The following is a 22810-nucleotide window of genomic DNA, read 5'->3' as shown; positions in this document are numbered from 1 at the left end:
TAAAAGAGGGGCAAAATCAAGGGAAGAGCAGGAGAAGCTGGCAGCGAGCCAGACGGCAAAGGGGAGCCGCAGAGGAGAAGCTGGCAGCGAGCCAGACGGCAAAGGGGAGCCGCAAAGGAGAAGCTTGCAGCGAGCCAGACGGCAAAGGGGCGCCGCAAAGAAGAGCCAAGATAGGAGGATTAACATAAGCCCAAGATAGCCAAGGAGCCAGTAGCAACCAGCTCGCCGAGGATAGACTCAACAAACACGATTCACCCAAAAAGAGGTGGCAAGCCAGGAAGCCATAAAGCCCTGAGAGAAGAGAGCTAACTCAGCCGCCCCTGTTTACAGTAAGAGCTAATGCTACAGCCTAACAGATACGTACTCATTTAACCTAGTAAGGCCATAACAAATAGGGCTTAGTATATAAGCATATTGTTATTTTTGCTTGAGCTGGTAAGCCTTGACAGAATAATTGTTATTTGGACCTTTGGAGAAAAATAGAGCTCACAGACACTTAGAAACAAACCACTGGCGTGTTATTGTCAATTATAAGATAATTACCTGCAGAGAGTTGCCCACAAGAGATAGTAGGCCTCATAATCTCAATAATACTTGATGCTTAGGCTCATCGATACAGCAACGCCTTACTGTCAAAACAAATTGCAAGGATAACTATAGTAGTGCCCACCTCCATTGATTGAGTTGCTATCTCAATTTTGCTTTATAGCAACGGTCGGATTTTTGTTGGGCAGAAGTGCCACTTTGTCTGCGGTCAAAATTTGTTTTGGGAGAAATTGAACTCAAGGTCCACAGGCTAACCATTACACATAGAACCATAAAACCATAGAACCATTGTAGTATTTCACTCAAAGGAAACTCACAAAAACAGTAAATTTCATATTATTATTTAAACATCAAATTATCATTATTAGCCTACTTTTATATTCATTGTTATAATAAATTAAAAAAAAACATAATTAGTAAAAAAAATTAAATTACTTAAAATTTCTCCCTTGACAGAGATCTGACCAACTTACGTTGACCCGATAGCAAAAAAATACCGCCCAAAAAAATAACAATTATTCTGTCAAGGCTTACCAGCTCAAGCAAAAATAACAATATGCTTATATACTTAGCTCTATTTGTTATGGCCTTACTAGGTTAAATGAGTACGTATCTATTAGGCGTGTAGCAGTAGCTCTTACTGTAAACAGGGGCGGCTGAATTAGCTCTCTTCTCTCAGGGCTTTATGGCTTCCTGGCTTGCCACCTCTTTTTGGGTAAATCGTGTTTGTTGAGTCTATCCTCGGCGAGCTGGTTGCTACTGGCTCCTTGGCTATCTTGGGCTTATGTTAATCCTCCTATCTTGGCTCTTCTTTGCGGCGCCCCTTTGCCGTCTGGCTCGCTGCCAGCTTCTCCTGCCTTTCCCTTGATTTTGCCCCTCTTTTATACTTGTCCTTGAGCCATTGTCGAATGTCATTGGTTGGTTGTGTTTTACTTGCGGTCTTTGCGTAAGCTTTTGTGTAATTTCTATTTCAGATTCCTTTCGGTGAGCTAAAATTCCTTACTGTGGTTGGGATTCCATGACGACAAGCGAATGAGAAGTGAAAAGTATTCTAAGTCCGGTAACAAATTGTACAAAACTGGCCATAACTCAAAAACTAACAATGGCAGCATTATAAAATTAATTTTACAGTAATCCTCGTTCTAAGACGCTACTAGCTAGCTAATTTATATGAGGCAAGAAAAACTATTATCATATTATGCCATTCTTTTTACAACCATTTCGTCAATATTTTCTCATAAAATACAATGTCTGAGCTAATGAATAATTATGCTATATTTTTCTACTGCTCTACAATACAACATTTTCTAGACTATAATGATGTTATAAGCTATAACTAAATATACTAAATAAAGTGTTGTAAATGATTCTGTCACTGGTGGCTGGTTGCTGATCTGGTGCGCGCCGGCTGCTTCTTCGCTCCAACAAGTCATTAATGTGGCTGGCTCCTGTAATATTGGCGATATACCTCCATTTTTGCCTGATACTCTGTAGAGTTGTTTGCTTCGCTGAATATCTATTAATAATTGTTGTAACTAGTTAGTCTCTTTCATATTAAGTGGTGTTGATCAATAATAATCGTGATTTAGTAACAATTTTATGCTGTTTTTCATTCATTAAGCTTTTCATTATAATGATCAGACAACTCCCAATCGAACTGATGTCTCATATATTCACATTGCATCAGCTGTGATGGTTGGACAACTCCCAATCGAACTGATGTCCCATATATTCACATTGCATCAGCTGTGATGGTTGGACAACTCCCAATCGAACTGATGTCCCATATATTCATATTGCATCAGCTGTGATAGTTGGACAACTCCCACGCTTGATATTTCCAGCAGCATAGCAATTGCCATATATTTCAGGTCTGCTTATTAATGTATCACAGTGCTTGCTGCAATGTTTTGCAGCAGTTGTGGTACTAGGTGATCCCACAATTTATTATTTTTTTTGGCTTTTGGTCATCTATTGCTTCAAACCCTGACAATATGTTTACATATTCACCATCCACAAGACTCACTTATCTCAGCTCATCATGTACCCTGAACATCACAACTACATATAGCTTCCGTATTTCTTGTGTAGCCTTTCTGTGACAATGTGTGCTGTTCCCTTCCCAGTTACTCGCTTATTCTGGCAGTTCTAGTGTCACGCCAAATAGGTTAGTGGTTGGTTCCAGTTTCAGCATCCTATTACTTCCGTTAGAGAAGACTTAGTACACGTCATGTTCAATAGAAAACAAGAGTGGGAAATGTTCTGACTTCCAGATTTTATGGCCTTAAAGATTCTTCCTATTTTTAATTTTCACTTAGTGCATTAAAGTACATTACTATAAAACCTCTAACTGAACGCCATGGCGCTCTATTTGTCTACCCTTTTTTACAGTGGGGGTCAATTGGAGGCGGCTTTCAAATAAAAGCAGGGATTGTATTTTCTTGAATGGCTTGTCAGAATTTGCGAAAGATAAATTTAGCCCTATTACGGGCAAAGCGAAACAAATATTATGACTATTAAACATAATCGTATCGTTTACATTAATAACGATTTTTATTATTGTTAGCGATTAATTATCAACACAGTTTTGTGGGCCCTTTTCTACTGATCACTTGATATTATGGGTTCATAAAGGTCAAAGAAAGTCAAAGTGACAGTCAAATAGAGGTGGTATTCAAATGTAGGTAGCGTTCAGAGGTTTTACGGTATATCAGATTAGAATTGTTATAGGGAGAGTGTTATTTTAGGATACCAACGTACTTTTATGTATTGCTAGTCAAAGCATCTAGAGATGCTTTGACTAGTGCTTAACATAATGATACCTCACTAATTTTTATTTTCCGTTTAGTATCTTCTGGTTCATCAATAGAAATAGAGTCATACCTCAACATACCAGCTTCGTGTGTTCTGGAACTTAGCTCCCATTTCAGTTCTTATATCTCAAGACATTTTTCCTTATGTAATTAATAAATAGGAATTAATTTGTAGAAGTAGAAGGAACAAGTTTATCACTTTCACTCACAGCTAACTTTCTTTATCATTGTTATCAGAGGAGAAAGAATGAGTGATGCTGTTCTCGTAAGCATTGAAACTGTCTCGTATGCTAGTACCTCTAATTTATTTCATATCTCAAGGCATGTATTGGCTCAGAATTCATCTCGTGTCTCAAATTTCTTACCAGTTGGAATGCTCTTTTGTCGAGGCATACAGTGTTTCTATTGTTCGTTTCACAAAGGAAGAGAGTGGATGTTCACATAAGATTAATATTGCTATCTAAGAATATATTTGTACTATAATATATTACTAAATAGATTACCAAAAATTCTGTCATCACTAGCAGGTTTCACTGCTGATTTTTTAACCTAGTTTATCAAGGAGTGTCAGATAACCTAATTTTGGTGGTGTTTGTCACAAAATGAAGAGGTGAGGGTCAGCAATATAGTAGCTCTGTGAGATTTTGCTTACAAGCTATATTATGTGACAGACAATCTGATGAATGCCAGCTGGTCACATTGGTTGAGTGCTCTCTTCATTTCCATTCACTGCTTTAAAATAGCTCAACTTGGATGGTCTCTTCTTGTGTGGCAATAGCTAAAAACTGTCAGTTTGAGTTCAACAATAGAGGATAGTAGGTGGGCCTTGAGTGTGATACAGAGGGCTGGAGTTCAACTCTATGGTGAGACTCTCAGTAAGACAATAGTAACAAGTAATAATAGTACTTATCATAGTAATAATAGTATTTTATGTACTTTTTAGCTATCAACTATAACTAGTAATTTATTATTAATACTTTGTTTATAGCTCTGTTTCTCTTGTTTTCTAAACATATAGAGAAGTGGTATCACATGTTTTAGTTCCGTCCTGCATCAAACCTGTATTATTTATTAAAGAATTTATGTGTTTATATGGAATTTTTTATCTAAGGCGCATCATGGCGAGTAACAATCATGCTAAATCTTCCAGGACAGTTCCATCTTCTTTTACAATTTCAGGTCGACGGAATAAAAAGTTTGATATCATCAAGAATTTTATTACTCTTCGATAACTATCTGAGGATTAGATACAACCAACTAAAGGTTGACAATGTACACTCACTATACATGGGGATTATTCTGTACTTTGCTCGAATAAAACTATGTCATCTGCGGAGGAACTTTAACTGAATGACAGAGAGAGTTGACTTGGAGGGTATGTCAGAGGATATTTGGTTTATAATTTAGAATTGTTTACTACTAAAATTACTGTGAAACCTTTATTTGAATGGCATTGCATTCCATTTATTAACCCTTTTCCTATAGTGGCGGTCAAATAGATGGTGGTGTTGTATTTTACAAATAGCTCCGTGAATTTTTGAAGAAAAGTTTGACCCTTTTACAGGCGAAGCCAATGTCTTAACCCTTAATGTCATTAACCCTTTTGAAAGCAATAAATCTGATAACTTGTTGAGGATCTCTAAACAACAAACATGGGAAGCTGAGTAATATCTCTACCAGTTGATATCTATTGCTTGCAATTAACCCGTGATGATACGTATAGCATGTGATTCTGTTGTCTTGCAATTTGTTATTGCTATATTTAACATTGGCTCATAAGGGTTCATTGCATTCATCGATATGTTTGCTACAGTTTGCAGTCAAAACTGACATTTACATGCAATAAAAGATGAGTTATGAAGGTTGATCCATTGCAAGCTGTGTTAGGATAACTGCAAGGATGCTATATTAAGTAATATGCTATAAATCTGGAACTTTACAATCTTTATAGTAATAATTTATCAGATGTTACAAATGTATACATTCACGAACAAGTAACACAAACAAACCAACTTACTATCTGCAGAAACAAAAATTAAGATTTTTGAAACTGAATATTTGCTTGATAGCCTTGCCAATTGCGTTCTGATTGTTGCATCCGATAAAACAAACCTCTTCTGGCTATTCAATACTTCCATAATGTTTTCTGAACTCAACTCTCCTTCTGCGCCGCTGAACTAAATGATATTAGCTATCAAACAATTTTTTGAGCAGATCAAAACACCTACGTGTTGCATTTCCCACAAATTATAAACCTATAGCGGCATCGCTAAGCACAACTTTTAGACTAAAACTAGTCGCTCACATACCATCGTAAATATAAACCGTTGTTTACATACATCAAAGTATCAGACCGTGTCAAACAAAGGAATTACTATTAGTCTGATATTAGTTATTAATCATTTCTATGGTGTTGCTTTTAAAGTTAATTATAATTATTGTTATTACTGGAACTGAGTCATTATTAGTACAATTTTGAGAATACTTTTCTACTGTTCACTTACTGTTATTGGTTTGTAAAGTTAAAAGAATGTCAAAGTGATGTTCAAATGGAGGTAGCGTTCATTTAAAGGTTTTACGGTAAGTTAAAATAAATTGAAAAGAATTTTTATACTGTTTTTTGATTGCAGCTGCTAGTATCAAACTTTGTCTTTAGAAAAGTTGTAATAATGCTTGAATAGTGTTCACTTACCGCTAGCTTGCCTTGTCACATGATAAACTGACCAAAAATAAAATATATAATTTTATTCATTTATGCCGGATTACCTTATCACAACTATGGCCACATTTCGCAATGGGCACACAAATTCTTATTTCAAGCAAAACTTGAAATAAGGTGTGTCTTTGAAAAGTGTAACAAGTTTTCAAGCATCCTTGAATTCAATGCTGTTTATTATCTGCCCTTAAACTAAGTGTTTGGTATTTGGGAGTTTATCTGAAAAGCACTTGTCTTAATCACTCTAGGACACTTATATTTCGCTAGTGTTTAGTTTCGTGAGTAGCATACAGATTAAAGTTCTGCTGCAACTTAATTTCGCAGCTCTGATGAGTGCGAAAATATAATGATGTGAAAATAAATGCAGTGGAACAAACATAATTATATTCCTCAGGTTCGGTTCGCCGGTAAGAAAAATTTTTCATTTTGGGACTAGTTTGTAATTGTGAATCGCAGGTAGAATTGTATGGCCGAGATCGATAATGCAATGTGATCGCTTGCTGCCATTTGTTTCTTGGACTATTGTAGAATGGAATTTAATCACGCTGAAAATCTTAACGTTTTTGTCACAATTTAGCTTTTTTTTATATTAACATATTTTTATTTTAACGATCAGCGGTGTTATGTATGTTAACTTTAATGTTTCTTCAAACACTCAACTGCTGCTAATAACTGCTGAACATCTTTATCACAGTAATTACAAGTTGTATACAAATACATACATGGTACAGCTGCTAGTAATACTACAGCTACAGATACTAGCACAGTGTGTAGTTATTATGACTTCTCTTCCTTTTTCATTAGTGTTATTTATCACAGCTAACTCTTTCTCTATTGCCTCATCTTCTGAATCATTACAAGTTTTTGAAGATGTGTTAATGGTAAATCCAAACCTTTCCAGAACCATGCTGCTTGTGTAGTACTGTGAGTGTCAGTGTGTCTTATTTTCTTTCAACACGCGTTGCTCACTGCGTTGATTGATGTCCCCCAACAAACGATAATGCTACTAATGCATGTGCATTGACAACAAATTCCTATCATGATAAATCATTCTTAATGGGAAAATAATTATAATTTATTGCAAGATAATAACGTAATAAATTTGGACGGTCAAATTATTTGGTTGGTTTATATTTTAACGATGCTATAGTGGTCGTTAAAACGTTTAAATAAATGTTGTTTTAAAATTCCATTCTACAGTATCAATGAACGAAGCTATTTAGTTTCGCTTTTTCGCTCGTTTGTTATGATAGTTTAGTTTCGCACATGAAAGTTTCGCGAGAGGATGACACCGCGAAAACGCGAAAGTTAGATGAGGCAAATACGTAAGTTTTCTAGGGTAGTAGACCTCGACTAGCACCTGCCACTAGCTATATTAATATGTGTGACATTGGCTATCAAATGTCTATAAGTTATGCACTTTTTTTGCTAGCTCAGTGTAAGTAGCTGATATGCTGGGATATTTAACATACATGTACTTAATTAAGTTTTTAAATATTTTCATGATTTATTTACAGTTTGTGATTGATTATTACTAAAATGTAATATAAAACATTGTACTCAGTACCTACATGTTAATCAAAGACGGATATTTATCTTGAGTTCTATTTAATTGTAGCAACACAAATTGTATAAAGGTTTATTTGATAAAAAATTGCTATTCGTCACATTACTGCCAGTGGTCACAATGTGAATATTTATAGTGACCAAGGCTATTCTGTTACTAGTAGAAGTAACATAATGTTTGTTATTTTATTATATGAACTTCTGCAGATAAACTTCATTTTAAATACTAAACAGCAAGTGAAGCTAGCCAATTACAAGGCTGTTTAACCAGCCAATCATGAAGCTGCAGTAACAACAAGCTCATGTTCCTTTATTCAATATCTGATAAATTTATCATGAATCACTGTTTGACTAACTTTTATTCAGCTCAGCCAATCAGGAGACAGATAACATTATTATAACCAGCTACAAGCTATAAAGAAGCCTGTAGTAGTCAGAGCTGGTGACAAACAGAATAGCAACAGGTAAGTATAACTTATATTATATATTAGCATATGTTGATATTGTACTTACTGGGAATAATAGAGTAGATGAGGAGAAACACTGAGTCAGTGTGATTATAATATAACTCTGACCTCCTGAGGCTATCACTCTCTACCCTGAGGAGACTCATAGAGTCTGTCATGTAGTGAGGTTAAGTTAAGGTCAGGAGGCTCTGGTCTCATTCCTTAGTTATAATAAGACCAGCAAATACTTCCTACTGCAGATATTTCATGTTTCTCAGCTCTGCCAGAGTCTGACATCCCTGGCCTTATTTTTATACTCTGTAAATATCCAGGGTTCACCTGCAGCCACTCTCTTATGGTTGGCAGCTTTCCAACTCTGCAGTTGAGTCACATTTTGTACTCATTTCTCTATCATATTTTACTGTATGCAGCAGCTAATAGAGTGCAGTACATATGTTACAGTTAAACATGGAAGGACTGCTGAAGGATTATGTTAGAGAGAGAAAGATGGAGATTAGTGCTTTGAGGGCAGCCTTAGAGTCAGTCCAACCAGCTGAGCTACTGAGGCTACTGATTACTATCAAGCATGACTCATACACAGCTGTTATGGTAGCTGCAGCAGGAGCCCACACAGAAATCTGTCGTCTGCTTCTCTCACCAATCAGAAGAACAGCAGACGAGTTGCTCTGGATGAAGGAGAAGGATGGACGTACAGCACTACACCTTGCTGTATGGAGGGGAGACAACAGTGAGTGTGTAGAGTTACTGATAGACGCAGTGAGTGATGAGAGGAAGTACGAGTTTGTAGCCGAAAAGTCTGGATATGGTAACACAGCTATAGCACTGGCTGCAGCGTATGGAAGGAGCAAGTGTATAGAGTTCCTCCTCTACAACTTCTCCTCACTACAGAGAGACTCCCTATTAAACATACAGGATAACATCCTCTACACTCCACTACACTATGCAGCATACAGAGGAGAGACAACTGCTCTGAAGGTCATGTTAGGATCCGTGTCTCTAGTGACTGTCTCTTCAATCCTCAACATAAAGAATAAACACAACAGGACTCCATTGGAGGATGCTGAGTTTAAGGGAAAGAAGGAATCATCAGAGCTGTTAAAGAGATGGAAGAAGCAGCCGGTAGTAGAAGGTAGGATTGTTATACAGTGTGATACCAGCTACTCACTTGAACTGTTCTACTGCTAAACTCTTCAGTCTCAGCAACTTTCTACTGAAAATCTAATCTAAATGCTAGTAATTGATTCATTGTATACATTTACTTTTGAACCCTGGGACATACCCTGGATAATTGCATCTCTATTTTTCTGTAAACTCACTGAGTCTTGCATAGACAGAGTGCTGCTTGTCTCCAGCCTCCAGCTGAACAGTTTATAGTCTGAGTTTTTAAATTAATATTAATATTCAAAACTGGTAGGATTGAAGTGATGTTAGCAGCTCTATAAATATCAGCTCCTTGTGACAGACTCAGTAGCTTGACTCTCGTGTTCCACACTATTCTGTATGTTAATATTTCTGTATTTTGAAATGTCTGAGATGTGAAGAATTTAACACAATAGTAATGATACTATGATTATTGTATGTAGTGGTAGACTAGTGAGTCATTCATTCAAGCTGAGGTTAAAGGTTAAACATAACACTCCTTTTTATGAATAGCTAATCATCTATGCAACAGTTTTTATGGAAAGTATTACAACTATATTTTACACTGCTGTAGATTATCCACAGCATTTTAATTGTTCCTAACATAACATGACTCTATCCTCTGTCATGTTCAATAGTAATAGTTTAATATCGTTTGTCATGTTTAGTAGTAAACTGAATGACAGACTAAAGTACATATTGAAGCAGCTTCTTGCTTTTATATTCAGGCTTTTAATCTATAACAATACTAATATTTGATATAAAGATTAAAATTAGGTTAACTATTTTTTATTTTACAAACTCTAAGACAATGTGTGGTTTCATTTTCTATGGCAGATGCTAATAGGAACAGCTACGATAGTGCTGAGTTCTATTAGAATTTCATTATTGGTGGGTGCATAGAGAATTCTTTACCAAACAACATCAAAGTAAATTTTACCAGATGCATGTAATCTTAGTTCTAATGAGACTGGTAGATGTGAAATGAGCTTTTATTTTATTCAAGCCACACTTCAGGTTGTGTCATGTTTTGCTTGGCAGACAATAACTACAATATTTTACAACTATTTTAAACAGTTTTTGCCTGATATTGAGTTAAGTCAAAAGCTTACTGGGTACTCAGCTTGGTCATGCTCACCTCACTTTACCTGCTTGCCCCTGCTTGTGTCTCACAGTTTGCTTGTGTTTGTCTATGATGAGGCTGCTTAGAGAATTCCTTACCAAACAACATCAAATTTAAATTCTATTAGATGCATGTAACCTTAGTTTGAATTCCAATAAAACTGATATATGTGAAATGAGCTTCTTTATCTTACAAGCTTTCATTCAAGCCACACTTATACACATCAGATACTGTCTCTTGTTTGGTTTGGTAGGCAACAGCTAATCACTTTTACAGCTATTTTTCGGTATACCAAACAGTGTACCAACCTCTTGTTGATCAAATGATTGTTTAGCGACCCGCCTGCAGGAGGGCGCAAGTGCATGCATGCAGTAAGTTTCAGTTCTCAAGAAGCTGGAGCAAATAGGTAGCCATTGGTTTGCTCCACCACTACTAATATTGCAGCTCTCGTCTCTTAAAGCAAGCGGGAAGCTTAGCAGCCTGCCTGCCAGCCTCTCTGCTTGCCGGTGTGCTTGCTTACCAGCCACACCTGCTGGCACCTGCTATTTCTGTGTCTACCTTACTGTGTCCACCGCTTGATTGACCGTGCTTGCCTGCCAGTCAGTTCGCCTGCCAGCTTAGCTGAGTCAGTTGAGCTGACAATGATTGATCGCTTTTGCCTCCTAGTAGACAATGGCTATATGTGCAGGTCACTAAATAGACGAATTGATTGTCCTACCTGCAAGAAAGCCTGCTCACTTTCACTGAGTTGACAAATGATCACACGCTATGCTGCCAAGTTCACATTGATCACACGTTTTACTTCCAAATCGACCACGATTGCGTGTTTTTTGTGCTGAGTGTTTGACTTGATTGCACTAATATGGAGTTTGTCTGCCAACCGCCCGCCCTTGTCAGCCAGCCTGCATAAATATATGCCGGCCATATAGCCGGGCTGATCAAGACAATTCTTTATGTTTGCAGCTCGAGTCTGAATTTTGCTGAGCATATCTACCAGGCCGGCCTGCCTCTGCTAGTAGGCTACTGCCTCTGTGCCTACCTTCCTCTACACTCATTTGCCTTTACAACCCTCTGCTTCTACACCCCTCTGTCTCTACACCTTTCGTGTGGCTCGATGTACTATCCACAGGTTCTTTTTTATTATATTGAAGCATTGGATGACGCTAAACAACAGATAAAAACACTGCAAGAAAAAAATGACCAGAAACTTACCGCTCTACAGAGAGAAAGTGACCAGAAACTTTCCGCTCTACAGAGAGAAAGCGACCAGAAACTTTCAGCTCTACAGAGACAAACTGATCAGCAGGCAGGAGGTAACTTCCTATGTAAATGTCTTACTAGTCCATTGTTAGTATAGTAGTGAGGAAGAGGAGTCAGTGGGGTTAGACTAGTGAGTCATTCCTTCAAGCTGGTGTTTAGATATGAGACATTACACTTCTTTACTATGAGACAATATGTGTTATCTCTTCTGTGGCAGGTGTATTAGGAACAGCTAGTGTGATGTTGCATTTTGGAAGAATTTAATATTTGCTGGTGCTGCTTAAAAGACCTTTTACAAAATGACATCAAAGTTTATTTTTTACCAGATTCATTCAACCTATCTTCCATTAACAACTGAAGATGAGAAATCATGTGTTATTTTTATTCATGCCACAGATCAGATGTTGTGGCATGTTTGGCTTGGCTGGCGATAACTACAAAGTTTTACAACTCTTTAAAAAGTTTCATTTTTCTTCAGCGCGAATGGCTTCTGCGCGTGAAACACTCAGTACTACTACCATACATCTAGTGGCCAGTCGCTATTCAGCCAGGGAAATAAGCTTACTTTTGAATTAGAGTGAGTGTATTGAAACTTCATCAAGCATAGGATTGCATAGGAATGCATGTTCACGAATGTTTTGTCTTGCAAGAAGCTCGATCAAACTTGCAGCGTTTAGCTAGCTGAGCAGTCAAGCTATTATTAGTAGTACGCTGGCCTCGTCTCCTACGAAAAGCATCTAACAGCCTGTTTGTCCCACCTGCTTGGAAGTCAACCAGCCAACCTGTCGCAAGCTTGCACGGAGTCCGTGAAGCTCATGCGCTTTTGTTTCCAAGTAAAGGCCGATTGCGCAATCTCACCACTGAGTACACGACTCTATCTCACTCCACATAATCTGCCTGCCTACTTGTGTGCAAGATCGCCAGCCTTTGCGCTACTATATACAATGTACATACAGTAGAGTATATTTATAGAACTGCTCAAAAATGAGCTCGGCCACCCACAAATGCCAGGCCAGCTTGTTTCTGTCTCTAGGCACTTGCCTTTGCCTATAGGCACTTGCCTATGTGCTCACTCACTGCCTCTGTGCTTCTACATACGTCCTTGCTTCTACCCCCCTCAGTCTCTGCGCTACCATTTACATTCCTGCCTTTATGCCCAGTCATTCAGTTCCTTCGGTAATTAACAATGCATATGAAAGCCTTGTTAGCATGTAAATGTTCTAAGGTACATCTACTCACCAATGTATTCAGTATCTTCTGTCATTGTCAAATGTGAGCAATGAAAGTGTTGAATATCTATCAGCAAGTTTTTTTAATTCTGCTGCAGCTTTGGATGATGCTAGACAACGAATTACAACACTGCAAATAGAAAGTGACCGGAAACTTTCTGCTCTACAGATAGAAAGCGACCAGAAATACTCAGCTCTACAGAGACATGCTCACGAGCAAGGAGAAGGTAACTTCTATGTTATTGTTTCAATAATCCATTGTTAGTATAGTACTGAGGGAGAGAAGTCTGTTGCTTATGCAATTAACAATGCAGATCAGAGTCAGAGTAAGCAGATCTATTTACATCCAAGCACAAATATAAGCAGTAACAGTGTGGCACATATAACAGAAGGTTTTTCATGCTAACTTTTATAGCATTGGTTCAAGCTAGACAGCAAGTAACTATACTACAGGAGGACAGCCAGAGGATGTCGGCGTTAGTAAGGGAAGAGGCTAGACAGCAAAGAGCAGGTACTTTTATTTTATATAAACCCAATAAGACTGTTTACTCTCCACCTCATATCTTGAGTATCTAGTATTACCCAATGCTAGTAGCCTTTAAAATACCTACTAGTATATATTATATTAGCTGTGGTATTGCTCTGATGGTCTGATTCTATAAGGCTGTGGTTGATCAATCATGGCTCACTCCTGGTAACTTTATGTAGATATGTTGATGCTGCTTGAGTTACATAGTATGTGAGAATTTACTGCATAAGCTCATGATGTTCAATAAAAATGGCAGCAGTTTGACTTTTAGACTGACTTTAGCAGGTTGATAGAGGTTTGTCATTGATATCTTCCTGCTCATTAGTAAAAGTAACCCTTATTTATATAATAAATATAATGAGGGTTTTCTGTTTATTCAGATTTGGCTGCTACTCAGCGGAGCTTGGAACAATTCGCTGCGTACCTACAGACTCCAGGTGATACGAATTTTGCAGGCAATCAATGGCATGACCCAGAAAGTTAATAGTGTGACAACCACAACTGATGATCAGTCCAGACAGACACTAAAGGTCCCGAGTGAACTACAAATTGGCCCTACCAAACCGAACCGGCTAAATTCGAGCTGGAAGAGAAATGACCATGCAGCCAGCCCTCAAGCCAGAGGGCAGGCTTATAGTATATAAGGACACACAAGAGCCCCACTAGACATGTATCATCAAAGTGATCACATGATGTTTTTTTCTGTACTGTGATACACCGTGCTTGTATTTTATTATTCTTGATTAAGCATACTTATTCTTTCAACTTTGTCTCTTCATCCGTAAATATTGCACTGTTAGACTTTCTTAAACAATTACAATATATAACTGAATACATTCTTTTCAAATTTATAACTTTGTTATATGGGGCAGATATGATGTCGAATTGATGAACATGACTAATAATTCCTCATAGAATAAAGTTTGGGGTATTATTATAGCCTTCAGTTAGATAAATCTTGAAGAATTTGTTGATGACCCAAGGCTATGTCACAGAGTGCACCGTTAGTTATAAGTTACAATATATTGTCTCATACCCAGCAATGTAAAGTCTGGTTCCTTATCAATCTAAATAAAACTTGAAACTTATTTCATGAAAAAATCCTAGATTACAATTGAATGTTTTGGTAAAATGCATAAACTCAACTGCTGTCATGTATCCTTTAATTGGGTTAAAAGCTGCTCCTTCCTGTCACCATGATAAGGTGAAACTATGGGCACAAATGGGTCAGATGTAATGTAATATTCTCATGATTGCCTGTTAACAGTCAGCATTCTGGTTTTTGCGATGCCATATGATGAGGCAACTATTGATGTGGATTGTAATCATAAGGAACCTAAAGCCTGGTTATTTATGTCGAATGCAAGACCTTGGCGGTAATCTTGCGCTGCAAAAAATTTGCGAAGCTAGTCTCGGCGGCGTCTGTTCAAATAAAGCCGCATCGCAAATTTTCGCATAAAAAATGTTCGCTTGGCGTGCCCTTTCGATGATGCAGACCTGCACCTATCCAGTGCATTATGAGAAGGTTTTTGCCTGCGGCTCTTCACAAAATTTAAACAGCGTTAAACTCTTGCGTTGATCGTGGTACCCGCCGCTACTCAGTGTCTAGGTTCACTCTTCACCGTTGAATTGTGAACCTAGAATCGACAGAATCTAGAAATGTAAACTAAAACCGGCAGCGTCTGCAGCGCTGTCATCGCTTTGGCGTAAATGGGAACTAGGCTTAAAGGTAAAGAGGTATGCTCATTGAATAGTAAGATATCGATTGAACATGTAGTTAGTGTGTGATCAATTTTATCAAAGCCTTGATACCAGTCATGGATAATATACCTTTAGTTTATACTGAGGCTACGAAAAGATATTAATTGTATTACCTACATATATTTTGTTTACCAGGTGGATGAAAGTTATTGTAAGTTAATAACCTAGGAAATGCTGGAAGTAACACATAGCGGGCTGACCTTAGATCTCCTGTTTTTCGGATAGAAAGACAAATGATTATGATCAGCACATGAACACATTCAGTATCTGAATAATGTAAACTGGTGCACATCAGGCTTAAAACAAATATTGCCTCCATAAAATAAATACGAAGTTATTTGTCACCTAGCAACCAACAAACAAACCGGTATGCCAGATATTTTGCTATTGTCCCAAAGGTGTGTACTCCAGCAGTATAGGCCTATTTTATAACTCTGTGTAAAACGTTTGATAGACAACTAATAACCGGCAAAGCTCATCAAGTAAACATCCTTAAAACAAAATTAATAGTCCTAGGGTATGGCAGAACGAAGATGAGATAAGTGATTGTAGTTATGGAGGTCTCACCAATCTCTGCTATGAACAGTGCCCATGCTGAATTATTAGGTAAAGCTAGTTTGTACTAGCTAACATGTAGCCATAACAACGGTTGGTTTGTGTAGCATCAGGCATTATGTAACGCTGAAGCTTTTTAACATGGCTTTTCATTTTCTAGACTCTAAAGTAAGCAAATAAAAAACAGCAGGTATTTATAATGTTGCAATCAAAAGATGTTGAAACAACCTAAATTATTTGAAAGATTTGGTTTGAAGTCATCAGGGATTAATGTATAATCTCAAGGATCAAAATGATAAATTTATCTTTTATTATTTTGCTAAACCTATGGATAGTGTAATTGTCAAAGCTACAGGTGCCTGGCTAGGTGATATTACAACATCAAGGAGTTTAGAATTGTCTTCTATCAGCTCGTTGACTCATAGGTAAAGTTATCCAGATCGATCTGTAACTCATGCCATGGCTACATCTAGCTAGAGCCCCAGATATTAGTTGAGTTCTAAGGCTAGGCTACTAGCAATAGTGACTGATGAAACTCATGGCATCCAGGACTATACTAGGCTACAGTTGTTAAAGATTAAGGATTGACAAAGTGTATTTAATTTATTCTACCAACATTGTTAACTATTTTAGCTATAATGAGATGAGGATAAAGTAATACTATTGAATACTGTTTAAAGTGGAACCAAATAGAACAAAGGAGTAAAATAGAGATTGTAACTCTTGCCCCTAACTTAGTCGGCTTAAAGTAATTTAGATACAGAACTTATGCCAAATTCATCAGTGTTAGGGGTGACACATGACAGGTTCCCAATCACTGACAAAGAATTGAGCTGTTTTGAACACATTTGCAGCTATGGCTCTGTTTTCAGATTAGAAACAGTAATGGCTCTGAAACTGGTTAAAGAAAGTACATTTACTAATGCATTAGGTTCATTATGCTACGATACTTGCATGCCTTACAATTCTTGCATCTGAGGCATCTATAGGAAGGTTGTTTGTCTTCATGACTAGATAAGTGGAACTGAACAGCACCAATGACTTTGGTTAAACAATTACCTTCAAACCTCAATAATTACCTCTCTATTAAATATTTAGATGCATAATCATTGTTACTAATCTTCTGCTAGGCTTCCAGCAGACCTAGTACAGATAGTACCGCTGCCAGTCATCATGAACATATAGGCTGACTATAGCAACAGAATGGGATTCAGTGCAAAAAATTCCCATCAACATTTTAACACTCAGCTGACTATCAACTATTTACACAGGAATCATTGTTAAGCATCTTTTGTTAGAGCTGCCGCGAGTCTAAGCTATTGGCGATGCGCAAAAGCCTTGTTTTCTTTAGACACTGTCCTCCCATATGTTTGTATATCATTCTTTCTCTTTTCTTACAGGCAATATAATTATAAAGGCTATATTTGGATAATCAGATTGTGTGCTTCCAATCTGCACTAAATTACGCTGAGTGAGTTGACGCTGAGCGATATGTCTAAACTTGCTCAATCATAACTTTATGGTGCATTAGGTGCAGTTTGATTAGTCATTTTTCTCTAGACATCAATGCTTTGGCAGCTAAACACTGAATTGTTGAGCTTCAGATCAAAGGGCCAGTGTGAAGAACTATGTGAGCCTCGATATGAGAGTAGTGTCACTGTCACTATAACCTCTGACAGGAACCGTAATAGGACCACAAGGATAATCTAGTGAGTTATAACCAGATGATTTGCAGTAAAATCGAGCTGTACTACTTCTACAGTCTTCAAACAAGCCTTCATTTTGCGAGAGGCAGAGTTAATCAAGCTATAGCCAGGATGGGGAGAAACCATTCCACCGTAAACAATACCTTTTCAATAAATGTATTCAGGTGGCTGTCAGAATTGGCTAAATACAAAATGTATTTTTTATTTTGAAGTAGATTGAAGTTATTGTAAGGCTGTAAAAGACTGAAAGTTATTCATAGCAGGTTTTACTCTAATAATGGTTATTTGTTGGAAGAACATATGAAGGAGACTAGAAACTAACCAACCAGCACAAACATTCTGCACTCGCATCTGAGAGGATTAGCCCGCAACTCTTTTCAAAAGCCTCTAGTTCTTGGTGGCATACCAGTCCTTCACACCCTTTAAATATATAAACTATTTCCTTGTAAGGACTCATGAGAGAATGGGCCTGAGGCTACAATAGTCAATGAACTGGAAAGAGAATCTGAATACACTTTCAATTTTTAAAAATTATGCCCACAATCGTTCAAGGAGTTACCTACCCTTGCCACATACAACCATAAAAATTGCTGGATCCAATTAGTTTGATGCAAGGGTTAGTTTGGGCATGCATAATGCAGACAAATCTTTATACTGCATGACAAATGCTAGTTTGCATGGCTGCTGTTTTTGAAGGTATGAATGTTGGATATGAAAAAAACTGCTTCTCATGGGTTTCGAACTCACAAATTTTAGAATAGCTGTGCAACACACCACTACCTGCACTAAGCGACCAAATTGATACATTTGGAAATAATCATGAAGTTAGTTATTATACAAGACAATCTCTCATGACACACCAGACTACCAGGGTGTTAGTTATTAATATAGTTAGCAGTGATGAGTCCATATGACAGCCTTTAGTCACATTGATATGAAAGTTTAATGTTCCAGTACCAACAGGCCTGATGGTAAAAGTTGGCTAGTAAAAGGAGTTGCCTGCTGCTGTGAGTTTCCTATTGATGTGCATAGACGTGCATATGGCACAAGTCATAATAAATAGTTATTTCTTGGGCAGTTTATTAAAGTAAAAACTGCCTTTTTATTACGTTGAACCTTTAATTAAATTACTAAATAATAAAAAAGCCTAAAGCCAAATTTTACAGGAATTTTTTAGTAACAAATACCTTTTGTTAGAGCTGCCGAAGGTCTAGTTAGCTTTTCATGAGGCTCAAAACCTAGTGTTATCTTTAGAATTTGTCATCTATATTTGTCCCCCTGTGTTTGTATATCATTGTGCCTTTATTCTTACAGGCCATATAATTATAAAGGCTACCTTATGATAATATTCAGTGTTATATCATACAGTGTTGTTTCAATTTGCACTAGATTCCACTGAGTGAGTTACATGTATGCTGAGCGATCACGCTAAAGTTGCTCAATCATGACTTTATGATGCGCAAGGTACAGTTTGATTGGCACAGTTATGATTTCTACAGACATTAATGCTTTGGCAGCTAAATACTGAATTGTTTAGCTTCAGATCAAAGGGCTAGTGTGCGGAACAATGTGAGCCTCGATAAGAGAGCGTTGCGACTGTCAATACAACCTCTGACAGGAACTGTAATAGGCCAGCAAAGATCATCCATGGAGTTATAACCAAGTTACATGCCGTAGAATCTAGCTGTACTATTTCTACAGTTTTCTAAGCCGCCTTCATTTTGCGGGGAACGGAGTTAATCAAGCTATAGCTAAGAAAGGAAGAAACCTTTACACCGTGAACAATACATTTTCAATGAATGTATTCAGGTGGTTGTGAGAATTGACTAAACATACAAGGTATTGTTTATCTTTGAGTAGATCAAAGTTATTGTAAGGATGTGAAAGACTGAAAGTTATTCATAGCAGGTTTGACTTCAATAATTTATATTTGTTAAAAAGACAAAGAAATGAATTTTGCATTTAAACCATTCAAGATTATAATCATGTAACTGGAGGCATTTAAAGTTTAAAACAAGTATAACATTTGCAACACCAAAATCAGAGCGCTCATCACCTAGTGACCAACTAACAAACCGGCATAGGCATTCCATACTGGTATTTGAGAGGATTAGCTCCCAAAACTCTTTGAAAACCTTTAGCTCTTTGTGGCACATCAGTCCTTGAATGCCTTTTAAAGATATAAATAATTTCAATAAAAGTAGTCACGTTGTAGGGCCTGAGGCTGCAATAATCAATGAGCTTGAAAGGGAATCAAAATTTACTGTCAGCTTTAAAAGCTATGCACATAATTGCTCAAGGAGTTACCTACTCTTGATCTATACAACCATAAGGATAGCTGGAGCAAATTAGTTCCACGACTCAATTTGTTTTATACAGTTGATTAATAGTGTGCAGACAGGAAGCTATTTCTTTTAATTAATTGAAGGAATTAATAAATAATAAAAATGTCAATTAATTTAGTACTCTTTCAAAGTTTTAAACCACATTTGATAGCAAAATCTGATAGCAAAACTCTATTTGCACTAACAAAATTACACCAAATTAAAACAAATACTGAAAAATAAAAACAAAAAATACTTGTTGCTAGTTGAAAGTTTAAATTTTCCTTTGAAGATAAGTTGCTATAACAAAATGAAAGAAAGCCTCAGCTGAAATACCCAACTAAATATAAATATTTTTTAGTACCCTGACAATCTAGAGTGTAGTGAGGGATCATCAAGTGTTATGATAAATAACATACTGGGCAAGTTGATTGGTCCAGGTATCACAGTGTCTGTCTACCATGCTAAATGTCATGAGTTCAAGTCCTGTGCAAGGCAATTTTTTATTCTAATCTCTGATCCTGGCTTCAGACATGCACTGAACTTTTTATAGTAAAGAATTCATGCTTAACTCTTTCTCTACCAAAGGAATTTATATACCAGGACATAATTGCATAGATGAAAACTAATATTTGACAAAGATGCATATAAACTGTCATAAACTTTAGCCCGTAGTCTAAACAACATTTAAATAGCGAACTACTCGGCATAAAATTTCACAGCAGGTGATCTCATGAAAATGCCACAAATGTGTCGCATAATGATCTCGGAGACTGTTTCAGCCATTTCCCCTACTACTGTGAGCATGTCCAAGTCAAAGGAGTTATCAATATTATTACAGCTAACAATAAAATAATCCCTTTCTGTAGTACTATTGTTCAATAAAATTCGCTTAAAGTCTATTGATGTAGAATGAGTGAAAACTCTGTAACCGTAATGTGTCTGACACGGCTGGTTATTGCTTAGAAGAAATTGTAATATAAATAGTTTTGAAGAGTTTAAACAGCGATAAAATGTTGTAGAATTTTATCTTTAAACAACTTCGCAGTCAGGCCACTTCAGACAACATAAATAATAACAAATCATAGAATAATATCAATACTTTCTGATAGAATCAACTACAATTTGGTGCAACTACATCTTTAAGGCTCATCTCACAAATAAATTGCATATAATCCATTCACTCAACGCATACTTCCTTCTGTTTCAGTACGGATATGATTGGCCAATAAATCAACTCACTAATCAAACACTTTACACATAGCCTACTCAAGCCGTACCATGTGACTCTTGGCCATATGCCAACACTGTGGCAAGCGACACTACACGGCTCATGGTATTCACATTGTCTCAGCTCATAGTTCAAATAGTTGTTCACTTAATACACTGAGAGTTAATTATAATTTGTAGACAATGCAGATAGTCTCCTATCCATCTCATGGTGCTATAGTTAGCTATAGTTATAGTTATTGTTAAATTTTAACAAAAAATAATTAATATGACAATCAATAGTCTTTGGGTCGGTGTAGATACAGACAGGAAATAACAATTTAACTTACGTGAATCTGCTCTCATTCCCTCTGATCCTCCATAAATTCCCTTGACACAACTCTTCCCTCATTGCCCAGTGACAGCAAGTATGCCAGGTGCAATTCAGTCACTAAGAGAAGCTGGCATGTGTCAACAGGTTGTTGCTCAGACAGAAGTAGAAGGTGGTAGTTGAATTAGATTAACACGCTTTCTCACACTCCTCATGACTACAGCAAGTCAAATTTATGTATAATTACTTGATTCTGATGCAACATTAAAGGTTTACTTGCAATAAAATTCAAATTACAGTTATTTGGTATCAAAAGTTTCCCCATGTCTTACCCTGTTGTGTTGTAGGTAGTAAATATGTGGAAATGTGATTACAAGGTCTTAAAAGCTCAAAAACGAACAGTTAATCGCAGCCATCACTAACACAGCTATAGGTTGATATCCCTCTCAAAATGGCTCAAATGTGATGTAGTTGAACACGATGTGCTTCTGTTTACACTTTTATCCAAACTCATTCACTGAAATATTTTCACAAATAAACTTCACGCATTCAATAAAACAATGTCTAATGTCCTTACACGTCTATTCCATCATCATTGTACTGCTGTTACTTTGAGAACTGATATCTCAAAACCTAGACTAAAAATCAGTTCGATTTTTTAACCTTAGCCTGAGGTGGTGCACACTAGTGTTGGGCCGGTATCTAATTTAGTGCCGGATAAGATATCCTTGCACATTTTTATCGGTTTTTCCGGTATCGGTATCCTCGGTATTTACCATCTTCGGTATCCTTTGCTAACTAAGAAAGTTCGGTATTGTCGGTACTATTGTTCGGTATGTGGTTATCAGTGTGTCTTTACATGGTTTAAACTTTAAATCATAATTGTCTCGAGCAACTTTTATCGTTGTGCAAAAAGTAGCCTGTGCAAAAAACATTGTTTAGTCAGCAGTATATTGTTACGGCAAAGAGACTCCTTGTTTTAGAAAGCCAACAAAGAAAGATGGAAATATAATTTTCATGATAGATGTTTTTATTGTATAATCTATTAAAAAATATCGTTATTGATACAAACGTTATGTACATGTATAATAAAGAACAGGTAGATAATGGCAATGGGCTCTCTTTGTTAAATATACTGAAACGGTTTAAAAAAATCTTACTATCACATATTGTAATCAGGTAATGTAATCAAATAATTATACACAGTCCAATTAGAGTCCAGTCCCGTTAGAGTCTTTATACGTTCTCTCATCTTTGTAGAACTTCCAAACCTTTGAGGCTTGTGGCATTATCAATGTAACGTAATATAATAGTAGATACAGTAAGTGTGAAAATTTCCTTGAATTTGTTCGCCAATGCATGCTGAGATTGGCACAACCTTCATGAAGATTTTAAAAATCTCTACGGCTATCTGTATAACCATATACCGATAGGCTTTTACGGATAAATACCAATCATATCAAACCAGCCGCGGATACCTAGCTGACACCGAAAATGATTAGTTTCCTCGGATACCGAGAGTCCCTCGGTATCGG

At 36.9% G+C, this 22810-nt stretch overlaps 1 protein-coding gene across 1 annotated transcript in view; it reads left to right on the top strand.

The window, feature by feature from the left end:
• Positions 1–8551: 8551 nt before the first annotated feature.
• The window catches only part of LOC137397608 (ankyrin repeat, PH and SEC7 domain containing protein secG-like), a 38627-nt gene continuing 24368 nt past the window's right edge, over positions 8552–22810 (top strand). Inside the window, exon 1 of the mRNA XM_068083903.1 lies at positions 8552–9237. Coding sequence (XP_067940004.1) covers positions 8556–9237 — 682 coding nt within the window. The 5' untranslated portion in view covers positions 8552–8555. The remainder of the gene's footprint in view (positions 9238–22810) is intronic.

Source organism: Watersipora subatra, chromosome 5 (genome assembly GCF_963576615.1).
Source record: "Watersipora subatra chromosome 5, tzWatSuba1.1, whole genome shotgun sequence".
NCBI lineage: Eukaryota > Metazoa > Bryozoa > Gymnolaemata > Cheilostomatida > Watersiporidae > Watersipora > Watersipora subatra.
Note: the sequence above shows the minus strand (reverse complement) of the source record. Positions and strands in the feature narration are given on the sequence as shown.